The 21,864-nt window shown below is 38.5% G+C and overlaps 1 protein-coding gene across 3 annotated transcripts in view; it reads left to right on the forward strand.

Annotated features, from left to right (window-relative positions):
* LOC103175869 (putative methyltransferase NSUN7) overlaps window positions 1–20,248 on the forward strand; it is a 52,473-nt gene extending 32,225 nt beyond the window's left edge. For 2 of the 3 annotated variants that reach the window (XM_007889152.2, XM_007889156.2), the window contains 4 exons: window positions 1,959–2,060; window positions 9,418–9,535; window positions 11,380–11,503; window positions 16,853–20,248. In XM_007889152.2, coding sequence (XP_007887343.1) covers window positions 1,959–2,060; window positions 9,418–9,535; window positions 11,380–11,503; window positions 16,853–17,470 — 962 coding nt within the window. In that variant the 3' untranslated portion in view covers window positions 17,471–20,248. The remainder of the gene's footprint in view (window positions 1–1,958; window positions 2,061–9,417; window positions 9,536–11,379; window positions 11,504–16,852) is intronic. The other variant, XM_042341523.1, reaches the window with a different exon arrangement.
* The last annotated feature ends 1,616 nt before the right edge of the window (window positions 20,249–21,864 follow it).

The raw sequence follows: 21,864 nt of genomic DNA on the forward strand, positions 1-21,864 counted from the left end.
ACATCAGGAATTTAAGTGGAGGCTCAACAAACCCTCACAGAGAACTGGTAAGCTAAATGGTATTTCTGGTTCGTGTCGTGAGGCAATGGTGATGCATGATAGTGTGGTTTGGGGATTTTCCCATTTTAACACTGACTGGAATTTCAGCCCATTAAGTAATTGGTTTAAAAACAAAAAGGGGTGTATGTTGAGTATAAGGGTCTATGTACCTTATACTCAACATATGTTCAGGAGTGATTGATAATCAAGATTGGAATGGATATCCCCAGACCAATTTGGCTTTGACATTTCAAATATACACGCACTCATAACATCCAGGCTCAATTACTCAAACTCCCTGCTTGTTGGCCTTCCCAACTCCTCCCTCCATACGTTGCAGATCATCTCTGCAGCCTGTATGCTGTCCTGCACCAGGCTTTGCGACCCTATCACCCCCATCCTCGCCCGACTCCACTGGCTTCCCATCACACAGAGGATACAGTTCAAGATCGTGGTCTTCAAGTTCAAAGCCCTCCATGGCCTTGCTCCTCCTACCTCTGCGACCTTCCAACACCCTACTAAATTGCCTGCTCCCTTCGCTCAGCAGGCTCTGGTCTGCTTCACGCTCCACCTGGCCCAACCCACCATTGGCAGGCGGGTCTTCAGCCACTCTGTCTCCACCCTCTGGAACTCCATTTCACAGTCCCTCTGCCTCGCCCACTCCCTTGCCTCCTTCAAAACCTATCTAAAGACCCTCCTCTTCGACCATGCCTTTGGTCACCCTCCCCAATCCCTACCCTTAGCTCAGGTCCAAAACCCTAATTGTCTAGGGCCTCGGGACATCCTCCCGACGTGAAAAGCACAAATTGTATCAGTTGTGTCTTTTGGAAAGAAAACCTCACCATATGTTGCTGCTTTCTATTTGACAACATCTCATTAGTATTGATAGCTACTGATCCTGTTATTCAAATCATTTTTGAATCTTTGCCTTCAAACTGATCTTAGTTCTTAAACCCAAGATTTTAAACTGGTACAGAAACATTCCAGTCTCCCTAGCAGTGACATTTTTCAAAATGTTGTCAAATCTAATGCTTTGAGGATGAAGCTGTTATATTGCAGTACTGAAAGTCAAAGGCAAATTAAATGTACACAGTCGCTGCACATACCAGTGAATCCTATTAAGCTCTTTGGGATTTTGTCCCAATGTCATAAAACCCAATATCAATTGCAAGGATTATTATTTGTTCATTGTTTTCCTCTGCTCACTATAAATCAATTTCTCCCTTTTCTTTGTGTGCAGTTGTTTTATTTAAGCATCTAATTGCAAAAATCAGTCTTTTGATGATTCAGTGATTACATAAATGTACCCGCTGCTAAAAAGAAAATGGCAGGTCTGCCTGGTGTAGGTATGGGCTGGCCTTCAGCTTATAAAATAATAATAATCCTAGCATTTCATATAGAGCCTTATCACGTTGTTAAGATGTCTCAAAACACTTTTATATATATATATATTTTATACATATATGTATATATATATGCAAAATATACTTTGCAGTATATTCTGTGAAGGGCTTTGAGACATCTGGAAGATGTAATAAATGCTATATAAAATGCAACGGTTATTATAGCACTTCTCAAGATTGACTGTATTTCGTCGGTGAAATGTGGCAACCAATTTGCGCACAGCAATGTGCCACCAACAGCCATGGAGTGACTGACCAATTTGATTTTGGGGTATTGTTGGCCAATACAAAGGGACAGTAACTCCGAAATGCAACACGCACGGCATTGGTTTAATAAAATCATTAATATTTAATGCATAAATGAGTATAATAAATAAACTGTAATTATAATTAACACAATTTAATAAATATTTCATTTGCTTTAATGAGATCTTATTGCCAAGTTTATTTTAAAATAAATTAAGTTGGACACTTAAAAGAAGGAAATATTGACCCTTTTTTTTCTTTTTCTCCCAGATACTGGTTTGCTACAGGATCTTTCTCAGGGAACAGTGTCAGAAGAGAAGCTCAATGTGCTGGTAAAGAGACAAGCTGAGGAATTAATGCATGCTATCAAATGTAAGTCAGTAGTTCTAAACTTTATTTTGAATTTAAAAATTCTGACAGTACCGAGGTGGTGACTGATGTGAAGCTGAATTGGTGCACAATATTAAGGTAGTATATAATTTGTCAAAATTCTGATTATATATGGATGAGTTATATTTTCATTTCTGATGTGAAAACAGCAACTGTATTTCATTGAGGCAGAAACTGCTTTATTTATTAATACACTAGTAGATTTGTTGCTTTCGTTAAAAGTAAAGATGATTCAAAGTGTAAGGACTTCAAATTTTATTCCATTTGTGAATCTTGATCTTGCTCAGTCTTAGCAATTTTCACAATAGGTTCGAATGTATAACACAGAGAGCATATTTTTATAGTTTTTTTTTGTTGCATTAATTTTCAGATTCTCCTTTTCCGAAGGGCCAGAAATTATTTTGAAATAATTTTACAGTATGTAACATGAGCTTTATTAAAATTAAAAGATTAGCCATTCAGTATTGAAAAGATAATCTAGTGTTTGACACACAGATTATACATGGAAATGAGTAGCTTTTGCAAGCTGATGATGTATGTTATTATTCAAGTGGAAATGTCTGCAAAGTCTCATTACGAATCAAGGATCCTAATTTCAAAGATAATCAATCATGTTGTTGGAATCGCACTTTTTTAAAAAAAAGCAAAGGATGGTTATTCTGCTGGGAGCAAAGCTGCTTTACCTTGGTAATACAATAATACAGGGTAGAAACTAGGATTTATACTGCCTGCTCCACTTCATGTTGAGAAAAAGCCACTCTCCCAATTTTATTGCCCCACCTTTGGTTCATATGCAGAATGCCAAAATTGTGTGCTGAATTTTTAATGCTTTTAAAGAGCTGATTGCACAATATCATTGAATACCTTAATCAAAGTTCCCATGCCGAAAGCTATGAATGAATCTCAGAGGAGTGATTCCAATGTGACTCACATCTGGCACATTTATAAATGTGTATGTTGTCCTGAAACCCACCTCCAGAAAATTGCAGGAGTATTGTTTTAGCATGATTTGCACTGTTTATATAACACTTTGGGCTATGAATTATTGCCAAGATAGTGATTTGCCACTAAAAGACAATATAAATACAGAACAAGAGTTGCAGTTTATCATAGGAGCAAAGGCTTGTTTACTAAAGGTCAATTGGTGAGTCCAGGAGGATAAATTCAGAGTAAAAATCTGTGAACTGAAGCACTTTTCATTGCTTGTTAAAAGGGACTGTTAGATGAAAGGCTACAGTCGTCTTTAAACAACCAGTGTTTAACCGGGTAATTTATCTGACTGAGTAGTTTCAATTTGATATTGTAGTAATTTATGATCTTCATTATTTTTATGTAAATAATTTTGGTTGAAGTTAAATTTTGCTTTGTCCACCTTTTAAAACTTTTGGTTGCGCAGAATATCCAGTAAGCAGGACAGTTGGTATACAATAATTAACTCCATTCCCACGTACTTTACAAGGCTGAACATAAGCACAGGTTCCAGGTTTGTTGGGGATACAGATTCCACTTGTGAGAAATTTGTGAGGGTGTTACAAGAAGTGACAGTACAGAAACATGAATCTTCGAGAGTCATGTTTTGCAGTTCTTCAATTAACCCAGTTCAAATTATTCAGCTAAAACCTATACCTATATATGGTTTTATTGATTTAAGCAAGAGCAGGCGGAAAAATCTATCTTGCATTTGATGATAGCATAACTTTGAAATGTACCCTCAGTTGTTTTAAATGGTAAGAAAATATTATCAGAAACCTCACCTGGAACGCAATGTATAACTTTAAAACAAATCCGTCCATATAAAAATGACTAAAGAAATTAACACAATATATTTTCCATATATGCAATGGTTCATAGTAGAGTATGCCTGAAATCAAAATAAGTGGATTTGAAAATGGCTGCTTTACAGCAAAAATGTCAAACATTTTGGATAGCAGTATATCAGGATAATTTATCCCGAAACTGTTAAAAGCAAAAATCTGTTGATGTAAAAAAAGTTGGTTTTAAATTATGCAATAAAAATGCTTTGTTGCAGGCTTTTTTGAAAGGACTATAAATACTGCAACAAATCTATTCAAATTATGTTTGTTCACATGGCTAAAGATATTTATCAGAAATAAACACCCAACATTAGTTTCTTAGATTCTTTATTTAATGTCTTTAAATCACTGTGACATTTTTATTGCAGAGCTTTAAATGTGTCTTGTTCTGTAGCTGGAGTTACTGATAAAGCCAACTCACACCCCCATATACATGATAAACGGCACGTTTTGGATCATTAATCAAGTTGCTTGATGTTAAATTCTTTGGATCTTGTGTGTTAGAATCTGATGTGTTTTATCTTGTGTCAGTTCTTGATGGATGACTGTTGCTATTTGTAGTTTGGGAAAAAAGCCCTGAGAAATTAGTTTTCTATTTCTAAGGGGAACAAATTCATGTCGCAGTTTTCAAATGACAAACTAGTTATAGCAGCAGTGATAGAGAAAACTGCAAGAAAAGCAGAGAAATCATTTTGAAGATGAACAGCACTGTATTGTTTCATTGGTTGCATATTGATCACAACTTGACACTTACACGTGAGCAAAATATCTCAATCTTGATGGCTAGTTCAAAATGTTTGCATATAAACGGAAGATACAGATTGCACTATCACAAGTTTTTTTAAAACTCTTGAGTATTTCCACCCGCCTATCCACAGATCACATAATAATAATAATCCTTGCATTTGATATAGCGCCTTATCATGTCTTCGAGACGTCTCAAAGCGCTTCACAGAATATAGTGTAAAGTGAATTGACTATGTTTTGTGGGCGAAACGCGGCAGCCAATTGCACACAGCAGTGTCCCACAAACAATGGTGGATTGAGTGACCAAATTATTTTTTAAAAGGGATTATTACCCCCGGAAAAGTGATCCACCAATTGACTAATAACCGGGTTCCTACTCACTGCTAAGTAAGCAGAGGCGTATGGAGTAAGGAAACTTGTGATTGTTTCCAATGTTTTGCCCCTCCTGGGAATTGAACTCAGGTCCTCTCGCTTGCGAGGCAAATGCTCTAACCACTGAGGTACAGGACTCCACAAACTACTCCAGCATATATGCTTCTCCATCCGTTTATTGACTGAAATTTTAAAAATTGCATATAAACTCCCTGAGTCCTAATGTTAATGAAGATTCCTAAAGCGAAGTGGATTGAGCTTCAAATTTTGGATTAGAGATTCCGGGATTTGAATCCCAATGGTTTCACTCAACCCTTCACCCTTTTAAGGTCATTAGCACCAGTAAGGAGTTGCACACTTTTGCACTTTTGATAGTTATTTCAGGTTCATGAATGAAATTTGGGGATATTGACATGACCTTAACTTTGCAATCAAAACCCCCAAGGAATAGAGTAATTGTAGCTGGACAATTGCAGTATTTTGTTGCCGATGAGCTGTGTAATTACCATTGACTATCTATTCTAGTATTTAGTTAGCATAGACAGGCTCTCCGTCACTCCCTCTCTCTCTCTCTCTCTCTCTCTCACCCACACACACACAATCTCTGAGCCTCTTTCTCTCTCTCTCTCTTTCTCACTCATACTGTCTCACTCTCATTTTGTTCACAAAACACAGAGTCACTACACTTTACTGTGTATCCTGTGAAGTGCTTTGAGACGTCTCAAAAACATGATAAGGGGTTATGTCAAATGCAAGGATGATTATTATAATAGTAATTATTACTATTCACAATTCACACACACTCTCTCTGATACAATGCACAGACAATCTCTCTCACACACTCTTATCACTCATAATTCCTTAAAAATTTGGTCGCTCAGTCGACGGCTTTGTGGACACTGCTGTGTGCAATTGGCTGCCGCGTTTCACCCATGAAATACAGTCACTACACTTTATTATATTCTGTGAAGCGCTTTGATACGTCTCAAAGACGTAATAAGGCGCTATACCAAATACAAGGATTATTAGCTTTATCAAGAATACTTTATCTTCATTGGAAAACCATAGAATTATCAATAATCACATCGAAATCTTTTTACAAGTTTGTTAATGGACACCATTTTATGTACATAGGTTCACTGTTTATTGCTCCAATATGAATTACCTTGCACTAAAATGATCAGATTATTTTGAATGTTATTTATCTGTGTTGTATACGTCTTTTGATAATTTAGCTTGGTATTATTAGACACTAGTTCAGTGACTTTGAGAAAGAGGCCAGGGAAGTTGAAAGAGATCTGAGCCTGAAAACAGATGATGTTTGTGGGAGCCAAGGAGGATGGCTTCTGTCTTATCCATGTTGAGTTGTAAGAAATTGTGGTTCATCCAGGCCTTGCTGACTTATAGCAAGAGGACAGAACATCAAAAGGCCCTGGAATTGAGACTGAAAGTGGAAAATGGATTTGGGTGTCTTCGCATGCATGTAAAGTGATTGCATCTCAGAAGACAGTACATAAGTAGAATCAAGTATTAGAAGTGGAAAAGTAGACTTGGTTGTCATTCATATGCATATTGGAGTACTTGGAACATCCTTGTAGGAACAGGATTACGCCATTGAAACTGACATTCCACCATTTTATCAGTTCATGGCAGATCATGGCTCAAGTGCCATTGTATAACAAATTGGCACTTTCTGTACTGCTCTAGAGTCTTTCCCAGTCTTCTACTGGTTTGTGGTGCAATTTCCAATGCTAATAGCTTTATATAGATATAATCCCATATCAGTAAGTTTTAGTTTGTCAAGGGCAAGAATGTGACGTTTATAGATTCAGAACTCTGCAGCTCATGGCTTCTCCTGCACCAGGCTCTGGGAACCCATCACTCCTGTTCTTGCCCGGTTTCAGTTGCTCCCCATTCCTCAGAGAATCAAGTACAAAACCCTTGTTCTTACATTCAAAGCCCTCCACTGTCTTGCTTCCCCCTACCTCTCCTACCTCATAACACCATATCAGCCTGTCCGCTCCCTCCAGTAGGCAGACATCGGCCTGCTTCAGGTCCCCCCATTTTCCGCCCCACCATTGGCAGTCGGGCATTCAGCATCTCTGCCCCCACGCTCTGGAACTCTAAGCCGGAATCCCTCTGCCTCACACCCTCTCTTGCCTCCTTCAAGTCCCATCTGAAGACCTTCCTCTTTGACCGTGCCTTCAGCTACCTTCCATTTATATGTCCCAGTAATGGTCACTTGGGAGAAATGGAGTTACAAAGACAATTGTCACTGAAGTGATTGATGCAGCCAGATACTTGACAGTGAAGTTATTGAATAGTTGTCTACCAATATTGATGGATAGTCTTTACATGAACAAACTTATTCATTTTATTGGTGATAAAAATGAGTCTAGGTCAACTTGAAAAGAGGCCCAGTGATGTGATTGATGCTAAACTGACACCTCTTCCATCTTTGTAAGCTTGGGATTGTGCTGATTCTTATTTTATTAAAAGGGTAAAAACAGCATTTTATTGTGATTGATGAATGTTGGTTTCTGTTGGGTGGGTGTAATGATTAGATAAATCTAGGCTTTGAATTTGGAGAGTCCAATATTCAGATTTGTTCAGATTATACCAGACCATCAAACCTTGAACAATCACCTCTTGATCATCTGACGTAACACTGATTTCACACACCTCTAAATCTGTAAATCTTTTACTACATGACCATGGATCAAAGGCACGCATATACTGGGAGTCAAACAAAGTTTAAGCAAATAAACTTAAAACATGCCACAAATCTATTTCTAGGCCTATGCATCGTGAAAGTATGAGAGTTCCATTTAGGAGTATTACAACTTCAGACACTGCGTTAAATGTTGTGTCAAATAAATTAATTATTAGCTTCTGATACATTGGGGAGGAGAAGTTTGCAGGGCTATGAGGAGAGAGCGGAGGAGTGGGATTGATTTGGATAGCTCTTTTCAAAGAGCCGGCACACATGATGAGCCGAATGGCCTCCTTCTGTGCTGCATAATTCTATGATTGTTGGATATAATAGATATGTTATATTTGTGCTATAGTATGTGTCTATTGTACATGTTTATTTCTGTAACATATGTAACTTTAATTAATTTCAAAAAGATCCATAAAGAATAATCAGGATATGAATCATGGGTGGTATATTTTAGTTATCTCCATAGTTTTACTACAGTAGGAGCAAACCAGGTCATGCTGGGAATAACAACCACCACAAAATTTGATTGTTAAATACCACAAAAGAGTGCATTCAAAAGCTGAACATTTTTTCAGAGAAAGAATTATCAACTTTCACCCAAAATGGTGTATTTTTGATGGAACTTAGTAAAAATCCTTTACTGTATCTAAGACTTACTAATGCAGGCCACTCACCTTTTGTCCAGAGGACAGGCACTATTGCTAATCACAGCAAAATAGGGCAATCTATTGATTTTGCTAATAACAAGGTTCCACTATATTGACCAATTCGATAAAAGGAAGTTTATGAACTCAGCTCGCAGGCAGTTCACTGGCCCATCTTTACAATTTTAATGTCAATAAGGAGCTGCCATTCTCTTTACAAAGCAGTCAGAATCTGGTCATGAGTTTCACACCAAAAGTTTATAATTCAATTGTCAATTTGGTGCCCTGAGTACAACTGCAGCAAATGTGGGTAAAATGTTTTTGTTCCAATGTCTTGATGTACTAGATCAGCAAAATGTATATATATTAGCCAATTCTGCTTCTCCTGTCTAAGGCTGACTACAAACAATGTCTGAAGACGCTGAATAATTAAAAGAGTTTAAGTTTGTGGTCTTAACAAATCCAATTACAAGACACATCAAACATATTCACAAAGTGCTTAGTTGCGCTTGATTAGTTGGAGACTGGTTCTGGTCTCCTGAGTGCTGTTGTGTTAGGAATGACATTTTATTCAAGCAAACCTATTTTTCAGCAGCATTCTATATGTAGTGACAACATATTTGAAGTTACACTGAATGTTGACTGCTCAAGCTCCTTCCCATTACCTAAACATCATAAGTGATTATGTCATTTGCCTACAAAACAGTTCTTGTGTACATTTAAATTTATGAATTCAGCTTTAACAAATATTTATTGCTGAAGCCATATTTTCAGTTGATATCTGCAGTCGGTAATACATTCACAACTGTTTCTGTATTGACATGAAAATGTTGCTGATCTCCTTTTGGATGGTACATTAACATGTGATGAGAAATAACTTGGGTACAACTTGAGGGAATGTAAGTTTGATATTTATGGAGGTAAACATAACATTAAGATTACTGGCTTAAGCTGAATGTTTTTAGCTGATACATTTTTCATTAATTTCATTAAAATTGTATGTTTCTTTTTATCCACTAAACTTCCACATCTCTCCATAGTTCCCAAGGTCCAGGCCATTGTGTATTCTACATGTTCAGTGTACCCTGAGGAAAACGAGCAAATAGTGAATCCAGTATTGGGCAAGAGAATAGAGGGAAGCAAACTGCAGCCGTACAGGTATATTATATTTCGCCCAGAAAATATACAGTCAGTTCACTTTACAGTGCAATCTGTGAAGCACTTTGAGACATAAGGCGCTATATCAAATGCAAGGATTGCTTTATTATTATATACACCATATTTATATATAAAACTATCTCACAAAACAAAAAAGTAAGGAACAAAAAGCTAAAAACTTGCTCATTTTCTTAATAACAACAATAACTTACATTTATATAGTGCCCTTTGTGTCCCAGAGCGCTTGATAGTGGCAGAGCACAATGCCAAGCATCGAGTCTTATTAAATAATACTTTTTTTTAAGATTCAAAGTCTTGACATGGCATTTACTTTCCATAGACTAATATTCAATTACCAACTGTTTACCAATGTTTATGGAATGAGAATGTATTGCATTCTTTATTTTCTTTTGTTACGTTCTAAACATTTATTTTGTAATCTGTGGGACTAATTTAGCAACTCAGTGAATCAGCCATTCTATGATTTAATCGTACCCTTTGGATACAGTTGCTTCTGAGTCAACCTAAAGGAGTATTGTGCCACAGTAAAGCAATTGTGGAGTTCTGTAGCTTTGTGGTTAGAGCACTCGCCTCGCGAGCGAGAGACCTGGGTTCTATTCCCGGCAGGGCCAAATGTTGGGCAAGTTTACTTACTCCACATGCCTCTGTTTATCTAGCAGTAAGTAGGAACTCAGTTGTTAGTTGATTTGTGGATCGCTTTTCCGGAGATAATAACGTCTCAAAAAAATCCAATAATTTGGTCACTCAATCCACGACTGTTTATGGGACACTGCTGTGCGCAATTGGCTGCCGTGAATCGCCCACACATATACAGTCAATTCACTTTACAGTAAATACTTTGAAGTGCTTTGAGACGTGTAGAAGACGTGAAAAGTGCTGTATCAAGTGCAAGTATTATTATTATATGATTGACAAAACCTAGAGCTTGTGTTTGTAAACAAAGTAGTGCCCAGCAACATGACTAGTAATGTGTGTAAGATTACTAGCTAAATCTGCAACTACAGTATTTTAAGTATGACAGCTCATTATCATGAGAAATTCCTTGGAAAAGTTTGGACAGTGAAGTTATGTGCATTATTCCTGCTTTTTTGAGGAATATTAGTGAACTTTGGGGGTTTGTGCTTATAATGAGTTGTTTGTTCTAATGGACGATCGGTTTACCCACAAGTCGATTGTAATGCATGTTCACTGCCAAAAGTTGGTCAATTCATTGATGAGGGCAGGGTAGCCCATATGGGTAACATTGCATCCAATATTAAGTGAATCACCTTTGGTGATGTTGATCACTGATGGGATATCTTAGTTATTTGTCCATTGCCTAAGGCTCTATTTGTAACTATGAACAGAATTTATCCCAACAATGTTTGTTACAATGTAATCTTACCTTCCACGTGTTTTTAGAGCAGGCTTTTGTGGGATCTTAACTTTTCCAAATATCTTCAATAGGACGATAATGCACTTTCAATTTAGTGTCCTGGAGAGTATGTCTAGTATGACCTAGTATTTAATTGGCTCTTTCTTAATTGCCTTTTGCATCTCAGTGTGTTATTCCAAATAATGTGTACACATGAGTAGTGGATGAGGTGTTCATGCAGTTCTTTGAAGCCTACATGTATATTATACATATGAAAGGTGGAAATTGCTGTGATGTTTCATGGCAATTTCACCTCCTGTTCCATCTTGGGCTCCTTCAGTTGCTTTGACTCTAGGTTTTGCTTGCTCTTGGCTATCTCCTCGCCATCAGACAAGGACACCAGGAAAGTGGATAATCTGGATGTGGATAATATAGATTCCACTCAGCTCTTTTTTTTCTCTCTCCACAGACTTAGTGCTCCTGTTATTCCACTGTGTTGTGCATCAGAAATAACCTGTGCTGTTGATAAATTCTTCAAGATTGAGCCATCAGAACAAGTCAATGGCTGTTTTATTGCCGTCTTAACTAGAGAGGTAGGTTTCACAGTAATTGATTATTCTGAATTTTGCAAGGTTACTTAAGAACGAGTTTACAATTCAGTGCAATTGTTGCTGTCAGATGCTAACAGACAGCAACACAATTGTTTAAAAAAGTTACATTTTAATAAAAAATGTGATTTATTCAAATGGTCTATAATAATACTTGCATTTGACAAAGCACCTAATATTGGATTCGCTCAAAGCGTGCAGTCTAATGTGCAGTTTATTAGCTGTAGCAGCATAATTTATGGCAAATATTAGTTTTGAAAAATGTGACTGAAAATAATTCAAATGGGCATGAATAAACAATTGTGAATTAGTGAAGCCTAACTCAAACTTAAGCAATTGTGCAACACAATGCACTGATTTTCATTCAGAACAAAAATAGAGATGTTTTCCTTTTGTTTGAGTATGGACAAAGAAGTATCTTTGGAAGTGCAGTGAGGGTATTATGCAGCCGTTTACGAAAAGAATGAATGTGATTTATTCATTGCTCTACCCATTTATTTAATTCGTACCTAACAGTTACATTTTGCATTGAGTAATATTATTCGTGATTAACGTTGATCTCCTGACATTCACAGTAAAAGGATTTTCTCTTGATGTCCTGGCCAACAATTCCCCAAACAGAAAATTGATCATTCACTTCATAGTTGATTGTGGACATTGCTGTGTACCAATTGGCTGCTGTGCTTACCTACAAAAAAGTACACTGAATCCTGTGAATCACAGAGTAATAAAGCTCTGTTGAATATGCCCTAGGATGCAAGAATTATTATTAATCACTCAGAATATTGTTCAGGCATTTAAAAGTTTTGATAGCATTTTATGAACTTGTACACTGAGGAGTATAAAGCCTGCTTACATTAATAATCCTAGGAAAAGATGAATTTTGCAGAAACTCCTGGATTTCGACGTTTATAATAATATAATAATAATCCTTGCATTTGATATAGTGCTTTTCGCATCTTCTAGATGTCACAGTACTGCAAAGTGAATTGACTGTATATTTGTGGGCGAAACACAGCAGCTAATTGTCTATAGCAGTGTCCCCGTGGATTGAAGCGACCAATTTTATTATTGGCTTTTTTTTGAGGGATTATTATCAGGCATGTGGAGTAAGGAAATTTGCCTAAGGTTTCACCCTGCCTGGGAACGAACCCAGGTCTCTCGCTTGCGTGGCGAGTGGTCTAACCACTGAATTTAAGATCCTCATCCTCACCTACAAGGCTATTCACAGCCTTGCTCCCTCCTACCTCTCCGACCTACTATCCCCCTACCTACCTGCCCGTACCCTCCGTTCCTCTGGCTCCGGTCTGCTCCACATCCCCCGCCCCAACTGCCCTATCATCGGTGGCCGGGCCTTCAGCCTCTCAGCCCCGAGGCTCTGGAACTCCATCCCCCAGTGCCTTCGCCGCCTCCTCCCTTTCCTCCTTCAAGGCCGGTCTCAAGACCTTTCTCTTTGACCGTGCCTTCAGCTCCCCTCTCAACTCTCTACCCCCTCCTCGCTCCCTCCCTTCCCTCCCCTCACTCTGACCATTTCCCCCCTCCTCGCTCCCTCCCTTCCCTCCCCTCACTCTGACCATTTCCCCCCTGCTCGGGTCCTGAACTGTCCAGCGCCTTGGGACGTCCTCCCAACGTGAAAGGCGCTCTATAAATGAAATGTTGTTGTTGTTGAGCAAAAGGACTTCTGCAGGACCAGCAGCATGCAAGCTATATCTATTTTTTAACAGTTCATAATTTCTTTCCTGCTTGAGTATTCCTCTTCCCATCATCCAGCACCACAACAAGAGCAAGAAACAATACTTCAGTTACAGATTTAATCTCGCAAGAGGTCAACTAATCAAATGGCTTGCTAGCTCAGCTCCCCTTCTCCAATATTGAAATATTAGAATAAAAGGAAGGAGCACTGTATTCCCTCCACGACCTGCTGCTTTTATCTGAATGTTCTGATGCTGTTAAATTTCAGTGAGCACTGCCCTTTTGACTCCCTGCTATTATTAAACCAGGAGGGAAGCATTTTCCTCCATCCTAAAGCACAAAACAATGCCCAATGTGGAGGAGATCTTCACACCATTGGGAGGTATGCTACAAGAGCACAGTCTGGTTTACCATGATTGTTGCACATTGTTTGCAGGTAAGGGAATATTCCTCTAAATAATGAATAATACTCAACAACAAAATTACATTTGTAAAGCACTTTCACGTCAGGAGGACGTCCCGAGGCACTGACAGACAGAGTTACGGACCCGAGCTGAAGGTCGGGGTGAGAGAGAGGGGAGGGCGGGGGGGAAAGCAGGGAGATCGAAAGCACGGTCGAAGAGGAGGGTCTTGAAGAGGGCGAGAGAGGGGGTGAGACGAAGGGACTGCGGAATGAAGTTCCAGAGGGTGGGTGCAGAGTGGCAGAAAGCCCGCCCTCCGATAGTGGGGGTGAGCAAGATGGGGGACGTGAAGTAGACCGGAGCCCACTGAGCAGAGGGAGCGAACAAGGTGGTAGGGGGTTAGGAGGTCGCAGAGGTAGGGGGGAGCAAGACTGGAGGGCTTTGAAGGTGAGGACCAGGATCTTGAACTATATCCTTTGTGTGATGGGAAGCCAGTGGAGTTGGGCAAGGATGGGAGTGATAGGGTTGCAGAGCATAGTGCAGGAGAGGATATGGGCTGCAGAGTTCTGGATGCTCTGCAGCCTATGGAGGGAAGAGTTGGGGAGGCCGACAAGCAATGAGTGCATAGTCGAGCCTCGATGTAATGAATTCGTATATGAGGGTTTCAGTGCCCTGCCGTGTGAGACAGTGTCGGAGCCGGGTGACGTTGCGGAGGTGGGGGAATACAGAGCGGGTCATGCCGCAGATGTGGTATAGAAAGGATAGTTGAGGGTCAAACAAGACCCCAAGGTTCCGGACTGGCTTAGTGAGTTGGAGTGTACAACCATGGAGTCCTGTAGCTCAGTGGTTAGAGCACTCGCTTTGCAAGTGAGAGACCTGAGTTCAATTCCAGGCAGAGCGAAACCTTGGGCAAGTTTCCTTACTCCACACAGAGCCTAATAATAATCCCTCCAAAAAAAATACAATAATAAATTGGTCATTTTCAATCCATGACTGTTTGTGGGACATTGCTGTGCGCAATTGGCTGCCACGTTCGCCCACAAATATACAGTCAATTCACTTTACAGTATATTCTGTGAAGCGCTTCGGGACATCTAGAAGACGTGAAAAGTACTATATCAAATGCAAGGATTATTATTATTATTATGGATGGTGATGCTGTCAGCGCCTGGGGTGAGGAGGCGCTGACCGGAGCCAATCAGGAGAACCTCGGTCTTGTCGACGTTCAACTGAAGAAAGATAATTCTCATCCAGGACTTGATGTCTGAGAGACATTCTGTCAGCACAGCAGTGGTCCTGGAGTCAATGGTGGAGGCAGAGAGGTAGAGTTGGGTGTCATCCGCCTACATGTGGAAGTTGACCCCATGTCTGCGGATGATGTCACCAAGAGGGAGCATATAAATGTTGAAGAGAAGGGGACCAAGGACAGAGCCCTGAGGAACGCCGCACGAGATGGTCCGGGGCTTAGAGGAGAAACCGTTTGAGGAGATGAAGTGCAGGTGGAGTGAGACCCTATTGTCTGTAGGGTCTGGGGGAGAATCATGTTTTTCTTGTTGGTTATTGGCTCACACTGCTTGGCAATATTGAGGAACAAGTAGATTAACATCCCTAGATCTGTTCCAGCTTCTTCCTTGTTGAGTTCTATTCCTTCCAAGGAGTGATTACTATATGTTTTCCTACATAACTTGCAGTTACCATTGTTGAATTTAATTTACCAGTGATCTTCCCAGGTGCATACCGCCATTAGCTTTCTGTAAGGTTTCACTGTCTCCTTAAACTGCACATACCCATTCCCCAGATTGGTATTACTAAATTTAAATGTTCTCATTGTCAGTGACAGTAAGACTTTATAATGGTTTATTTTTACTTGGTTATCATCTCTTCAGCATGCTTGGAATTTTATCCTTGCTACACTGTCTTAATTATTAGAATGGGGAGGGAATTTCCAAAAGAAGTTTCCCTTCTCCCATATACAGCGGTTCAATTTGCTAAACTGGCAGTTGCCACTGGTAGAAAAACAATTCAACAAATAGGTTTAAAAAAAACTTAGGCTGCGGAAAATGTTTTGGCTATTGGTTTAAAATATTCTTCTCCCATCAATGCTTTTCTCTCTTGAAAGCATTTGACTCCCTTTGGTACCTCACTTAAGTGGCATTATTGACTCTGTGAACCTTGACTTTAGTGCGTTTGTTAAAGCCACCCAACCCTGTTATCACCTGATAGTCACACAATCACAGAGTCAAGCAGGAATTTCCAGATAACAGGAACCCAGACTTTTTTCCCCTCTCTCCGCTCCAGATATCAGCCTGGCTCCATTGGTGGCAGTTGCTCCTCTTAAGTCCTCTAAAGAGTCCTGTAGCTCAGTGGTTAGAGCACTCGCCTCACGAGCGAGACACCTGGGTTCAATTCCAGGCAGGGTGAAACCTTGAGCAAGTTTCCTTACTCCACACGCCTAATAATAATCCCTCCAAAACAAAACAATAATAAATTGGTCACTTCAGTCCATGACTGTTTGTGGGACACTGCTGTGCGCAATTGGCTGCTGCGTTTCGCCCACAAATATACAGTCAATTCACTTGCCAGTCTATTCTGTGAAGCGCTTTGAGACGTCTCAAAGACGTGAAAAGCGCTATATCAAATGCATGGATTATTATTATAAATCAGAATGTTGTGGATTCAAGCCCCTGTTGGGACTTTGAACTCACAAGGTCTTGGTTACAGTGCTATGTTGTATTGCTGGAATAAAAGCATAAAAGTTCTTCAGAAGAGATATTGTGCTGAGGTCCTGTCTGCCTGTTCAGGTAGACATTAAAAATCCTGTACTAAAAAAGAAAAGAAAGTTTCTCCTGTGTCCTGGTCAACAGTCCCACGGATAAAATTAGTCATTCACTTAATGGCTATTTGTGGGACATTGCTATGCGCAAATGGGCTGCCCTGTTTGACAAAACACAGTAACTTTATAGTAAAACCTGTGAAGCGCTTTGAAGCGTTTACCTTGCGTGAAAGGCACCAAATCAACTGCAAGGATTATTTAACCCAAGAGCACTGAAACCAATTTTTGCCCCAGTTGTGATCATCTGACTTAATAGAGATTGGAATTTTAACTTATGATTTAGTGTGTATGATCCTCTTGCTGCTTTCATCTGTTTGGTCATTGAAGAGCTTATCATTTGTTTTCATATGAAAATAATGAATTTGATTGAACTAGTTCTGACCTGTAAAATTTTTATTGAATTTAAAGCGAGATTCCTCAGCAGTTGTGTCTGTAAAGGATGTTTTGGCTCGAGCTGCAGCTAAGGGTTTGCTGGATGGACCTGAACCAAACAAACCAAGGAAGAGAGAAGACAAGCGAAAAAAACCAAAAAGTCTCAACCAGAAGAAAGGATCTTTCAGTGGAACTCAGTCAAGGATTACAGATTTCATAAATGAACAAAAAACAGTTGTTGCAAATGAAAACACTGCCATGGTCAAATCATACTCTGGTGAACAAACCACTGAGTTAAATTTGGACGCACAATCAGCCCAGCGAATATCTGTTCCTGCCTTACCCAGTCGCCCAAAGAAAAGTATTACAAGCATGACTTCAGTGAACAGATTGTCTGAGAGGAAGGCAAAAAGAGAGAACAAATTAGTGTTAAAGCCAGTTGAGATGTTGCTTCCTCCAGTTACAATACGCTACCTTGGTCCAACAGGAAGTCATACACGTAGTTTTGGTCAAACTTTTTTTTACCAGTACAACGGACTAATTAGTCAACCACCGTTCCCATATTCACGTAATTCATTTATAACTTCCCTTGGTGTGAAAAGACAAAGAGATGTAGGTTCAGCGTCAAGGAGGCAGCCCCGCCCCTGGCTATAAATGAAACAACATACTGAGCCAGAATATTTCATTTCAGATTTTCTGGGTTGTTTATATAAAATATTCAATATATGTTGCAGTACCTGTGGTTAGTAATGACATCCACAGATTTGCTGATAGCAATAAAACTATTTCAGAAATGTATGTGCGCAATTTTATCGATTGAAAACAGGTATCGTTAACCAAATGCCCACCATATGTTGGCAGCACAAATATATATAGATATTAATATATATAGTGTAGATACAAATATATATAAAAGACATCCTATAATAATTACATTAGCAGCTGAAATGCAGTTAAATCGTAACCCAGAATGAACTGTATTTAAATTAGCATTTGTTTTAGCTGCTGATATTTGAATTAAGGTATACTGCATATACTGTGGGAAAATGAGCCAGAAAAGAAAACAGTAATTATTTTCCATTAAATGAATTCAGGTCCAAACCATGTATAATTTCTGTCCTTTCTACATGAAATGTGGGATTCATTATGCATTCCATGAGACTCTCGGACCTGAAAATGAAGGAGGAAAGGAGTTGTGTATAAAATAAGTGATTTATAACAGAAATGTTATATTTACAGGCAAGTGTATATGTGCAGGAATTCCCCAACCCAAAAAAAAGAGATGGGACTAGGGAGAAATTCATCCCAACTGATTGAGAGGAGAATGTTAAGTGTGGAATGTACCCATATTCAGAATATAACTGCAACACCTAAAGTGAACTGATTTAACATCTTAACCTGTTTTACTCTACGTACTTTTAATTAACCAATACAGTAACATTTCTCAGAATGCAGTTTTCACACATCCTCTGGAAGTGAACAGGGCCCTCTCAAGTGAATAAGTTGGTCATTAAAATCTGGCACACTAAACAAAATGGATCTCTGTCATTCAGTATTTAAAGAGAGAGTGGCATAATATACTCCAGATAATTTTTTCCCCTGTAATCAGTGATTCCAATAGTTGGATCAACTCCAGTGCAGTACGTGTTAACACCAGAAAAAACTATATGTTGTCTGCATATAAGATTATTTCTGTACCTGTCTTAACTCTTAACCACCTAAAAGATTGGACAAAGAGACTAGTTCAAAAAAAGTAAGAGTGGCACTTTTTTACCCTGACATGACTTCACCAGTGGGTTCCTGAAACTCCATATGGGTGGATAATTTGTGTAAAGGGTGATCATAGCAAAAACTATCCACTTTGCAACTAATGCAACCATTAGTGTCTCATCCTAGAAATAGTTTCCTGTTTCACTTCCATCTGGAGTTGACAGACCAGTTTTTTCCCTCCCTTCTCTACCTCCAAATGATTGTTTCAAGTAGCTTTTGAAGGTTTGCCTTTTGTGCACATAACTCAATATTTTAGATTTCATTATAATAACACTGTGACCCATTTTCAGATAAACACAGGACGAAACATTCAACCTCCATATGCATGTCCATGTGAAGGCGAGGAGGTTGAGGGAAGGAGGTTTAAGGATGCAACCTCTATCTAAATAAGAACTTGTTTGAGACCAGAATGCAGCCAAATTGGGATTTAATAATTTCTGGAACATAACGTGTCCCTCATTCTTTCATCCTTTCCAGAACTAAACACTATAAAAGTCCAGGTATGCTTTAGTTGCCCTTTTTGCTATGTATCCTGTAATATCCTTGAATGTCTTGATCAACTCCATCAATGGGCTTCTGAGGCAGTCTGTTCCATATTTTCACAACTATGTAAATATTTTCTTTCAAAACTGCTATTATCAACTTAATTCTGATTTTAAGGTTATGTCTTTCTGAATATTTTAACTACAATGGAGTCATTCTCTATTTATTGTAAATTGCTAGTACCTGTAGTACCTTGCTAATTATTTTGAACATGTCAATCAGATTACACCCTACCTCCTGATCTCCAATAAATATAACTCCAGTTTACTCGGTCTCAAATCATAGTATGTTCTTTCGTCCCAGATATCATCTTGTCAAATCATTGCTGGACTTGCTCAAAGACTTGTATCTCCTTCCCCAGGTAGGTGTCTAAAAATGAAGACAATATTCCAAATAAAGTTCAGACTAATACAAATCCGCAGCAAAATTTCTTTGCTGTTATTTAACATTTGCCATAAAGTTTAACAGTCCATTTATTCTTTTTGATTGCTTTCTGCATGAGTGAACCTGGCTTTGAAAAACCTGTATACCTGGACCTCTACATCCCTTTGTTCATTCTATATCCATTTGGGTGGTTGGACACCTTTTTTGCATATGAATATGTTTTTACACTGAAGATTTCTGTACTTTTCATTAGCACAAACCATGACTGAGGTATTTATTTACCACAAGTGACAAGCAGAATTCTATTTTGTTTTCTTTAGAAAAATGCTAGTGCTTAAGTCAGCTTTGCTTTAGTGAGTTGCACTGCAAAAAATAAATGTATGTACAATTTGAAAGCGACAATATAAGGTGTAGATTTTTACATGTGCCTCATCACCAAACCACAACTACTTAATTTTGTTCTGAAGAATTCCTTTGAAGGTGGACAAATATAGATCCCGGGCAATATCACATTTAAATTCCCAGTCTGTTGCTAATGATGTGGGGAATATTTTTTCAGTGCAGCGTTTGAATTTAGTGCCACTAAATGTGCATGTTACATAGCAAATTTAACAGGTTTCTGTTTATAAAAGTCTTTAGTAGTTTGGTGTTCTTACCTGATTTGTTGGAAAGTCTGAGCTTGAATAAGTCTGTTTATTTTATATATCTATGTTATTTGTGCACAGCATTTAATTTGCAATAAAACTATTAAATGTGCATGTTTCCCTTTGCAGTGTGTAGTCTGATTTAAAAAGAAAGCCATTTCTTTGTTTAAAGAGGCTAGACTACAAAAAGATGAAATGTTGCAAGTGGATTTCTTCCCCACATTACTGTGCATTATGCAGAACATTTGACACAGAATTTCACTTGGAGAAAATTTAGTTTTATGGGTTTTAAGTTCCCAAGCTGTTTCAGCAGGTTTGAAGTCTACAAAGTATGATTTGAAACTATGGTGTTTTGCCTGCTCATCAAAACTTTATAACTACTGAAGTTCAAATATAGATGGGTTTAAGTAACAGGTCAATAGAGAATGAAGATGTATTTACAAATAGCTTTTCACAAATGCTTCCAAAGTGAAATTAATAGACATTTGGGAAATGTACTTTTAAAATTTACTTTCAAATGGATGCATTGGGAGTTGTAAAAAGCTCAAACCTTTTCAGACATGAATATCTACACTAGTTTTTGATGCTATTTGGATGACAAATGCAGGGCAGTTACATGTATTTATTACCGAAGTAGTAATACATGCTTTCCATATGTAAATTGATGGAGTTGATGTGAGCCAGAGAAGCAATGAAGAAGGGGATCAGAGTTCAGATTTCATTGGAGCAGGTGGTAACAGTGGCTTCCCTTTCATTGAATCCAGGACTTCAAAATCATTGTGGTATCATGTAAAAGGCATTAAATCCTTACGGTTCAGAAACTTGGGGGAGGGGGAAAGATGGAGAGAAGACGTCACTGCAGTGGCATTTTAGAACTGCCTTTTTACAATACAGTAAGCACTCACTATTGCAATAGACTTGCATATTTTGCCGTTATCTTTATTAGAGGCATCCTGATTTCAAATCAGAAAATGGAACACTGGAAAAAATGGGCTGAATAGTGAATTGTCCTGATTTCCTGATGCGATCCCAAGGTGACGTTTAATATGTTTTGGAAACTTGGAAATGTTTTTAAGAATCCTTATTGCAATGCACAATTATAGTAACACCATCACTCAGTCAGCAGCAGACCATTGGTCCATGTAGCCTACAATCCAATTTCCCAAATAATTTTGACACATCCATTTAATCCTTGAAATAACCTGAAGCTTCCATTTTTAAGATTTTGTCAAACTCCTTTATAGTAATATAATACAATATAAATTTATATAGCACCTTTCATGTTGAGAGGATATCCAAGGTGCTAGTAACAGTTTTTACAGATAACTAAAAATATTTTTTATTTATTTGAATAGTGATGCCTTTAAAATTTGATAGGGAGGATGGAGTTAGAACAAAAGGCACATGTCGAATTTTGAAAACAAATCTTAATTCAGTGTAATTTGGGCCTTCACTAACAACTTTTAAGGAATGAGAAAATCAGCAACCCTACTCCTCACAACTCTCCACTATCACGGTCTTCATTCACCCACTCTTTATCTCCCAGGGAAAAGCTCTGCTTAGTGTGTTCCTGAAACCCAAAGAGAATTGAGCAACAATTCCAGTGTATTCATTCACATTTACTCATTATTCATCTGGATTATTAATTGTTGGCACTTTTCATCAGACAGCATTCTCTCTCACTCTACCTTTTGGTTTAGAACATGT

This window comes from Callorhinchus milii, unplaced genomic scaffold, assembly GCF_018977255.1.
Source record: "Callorhinchus milii isolate IMCB2004 unplaced genomic scaffold, IMCB_Cmil_1.0 Scaffold1, whole genome shotgun sequence".
NCBI lineage: Eukaryota > Metazoa > Chordata > Chondrichthyes > Chimaeriformes > Callorhinchidae > Callorhinchus > Callorhinchus milii.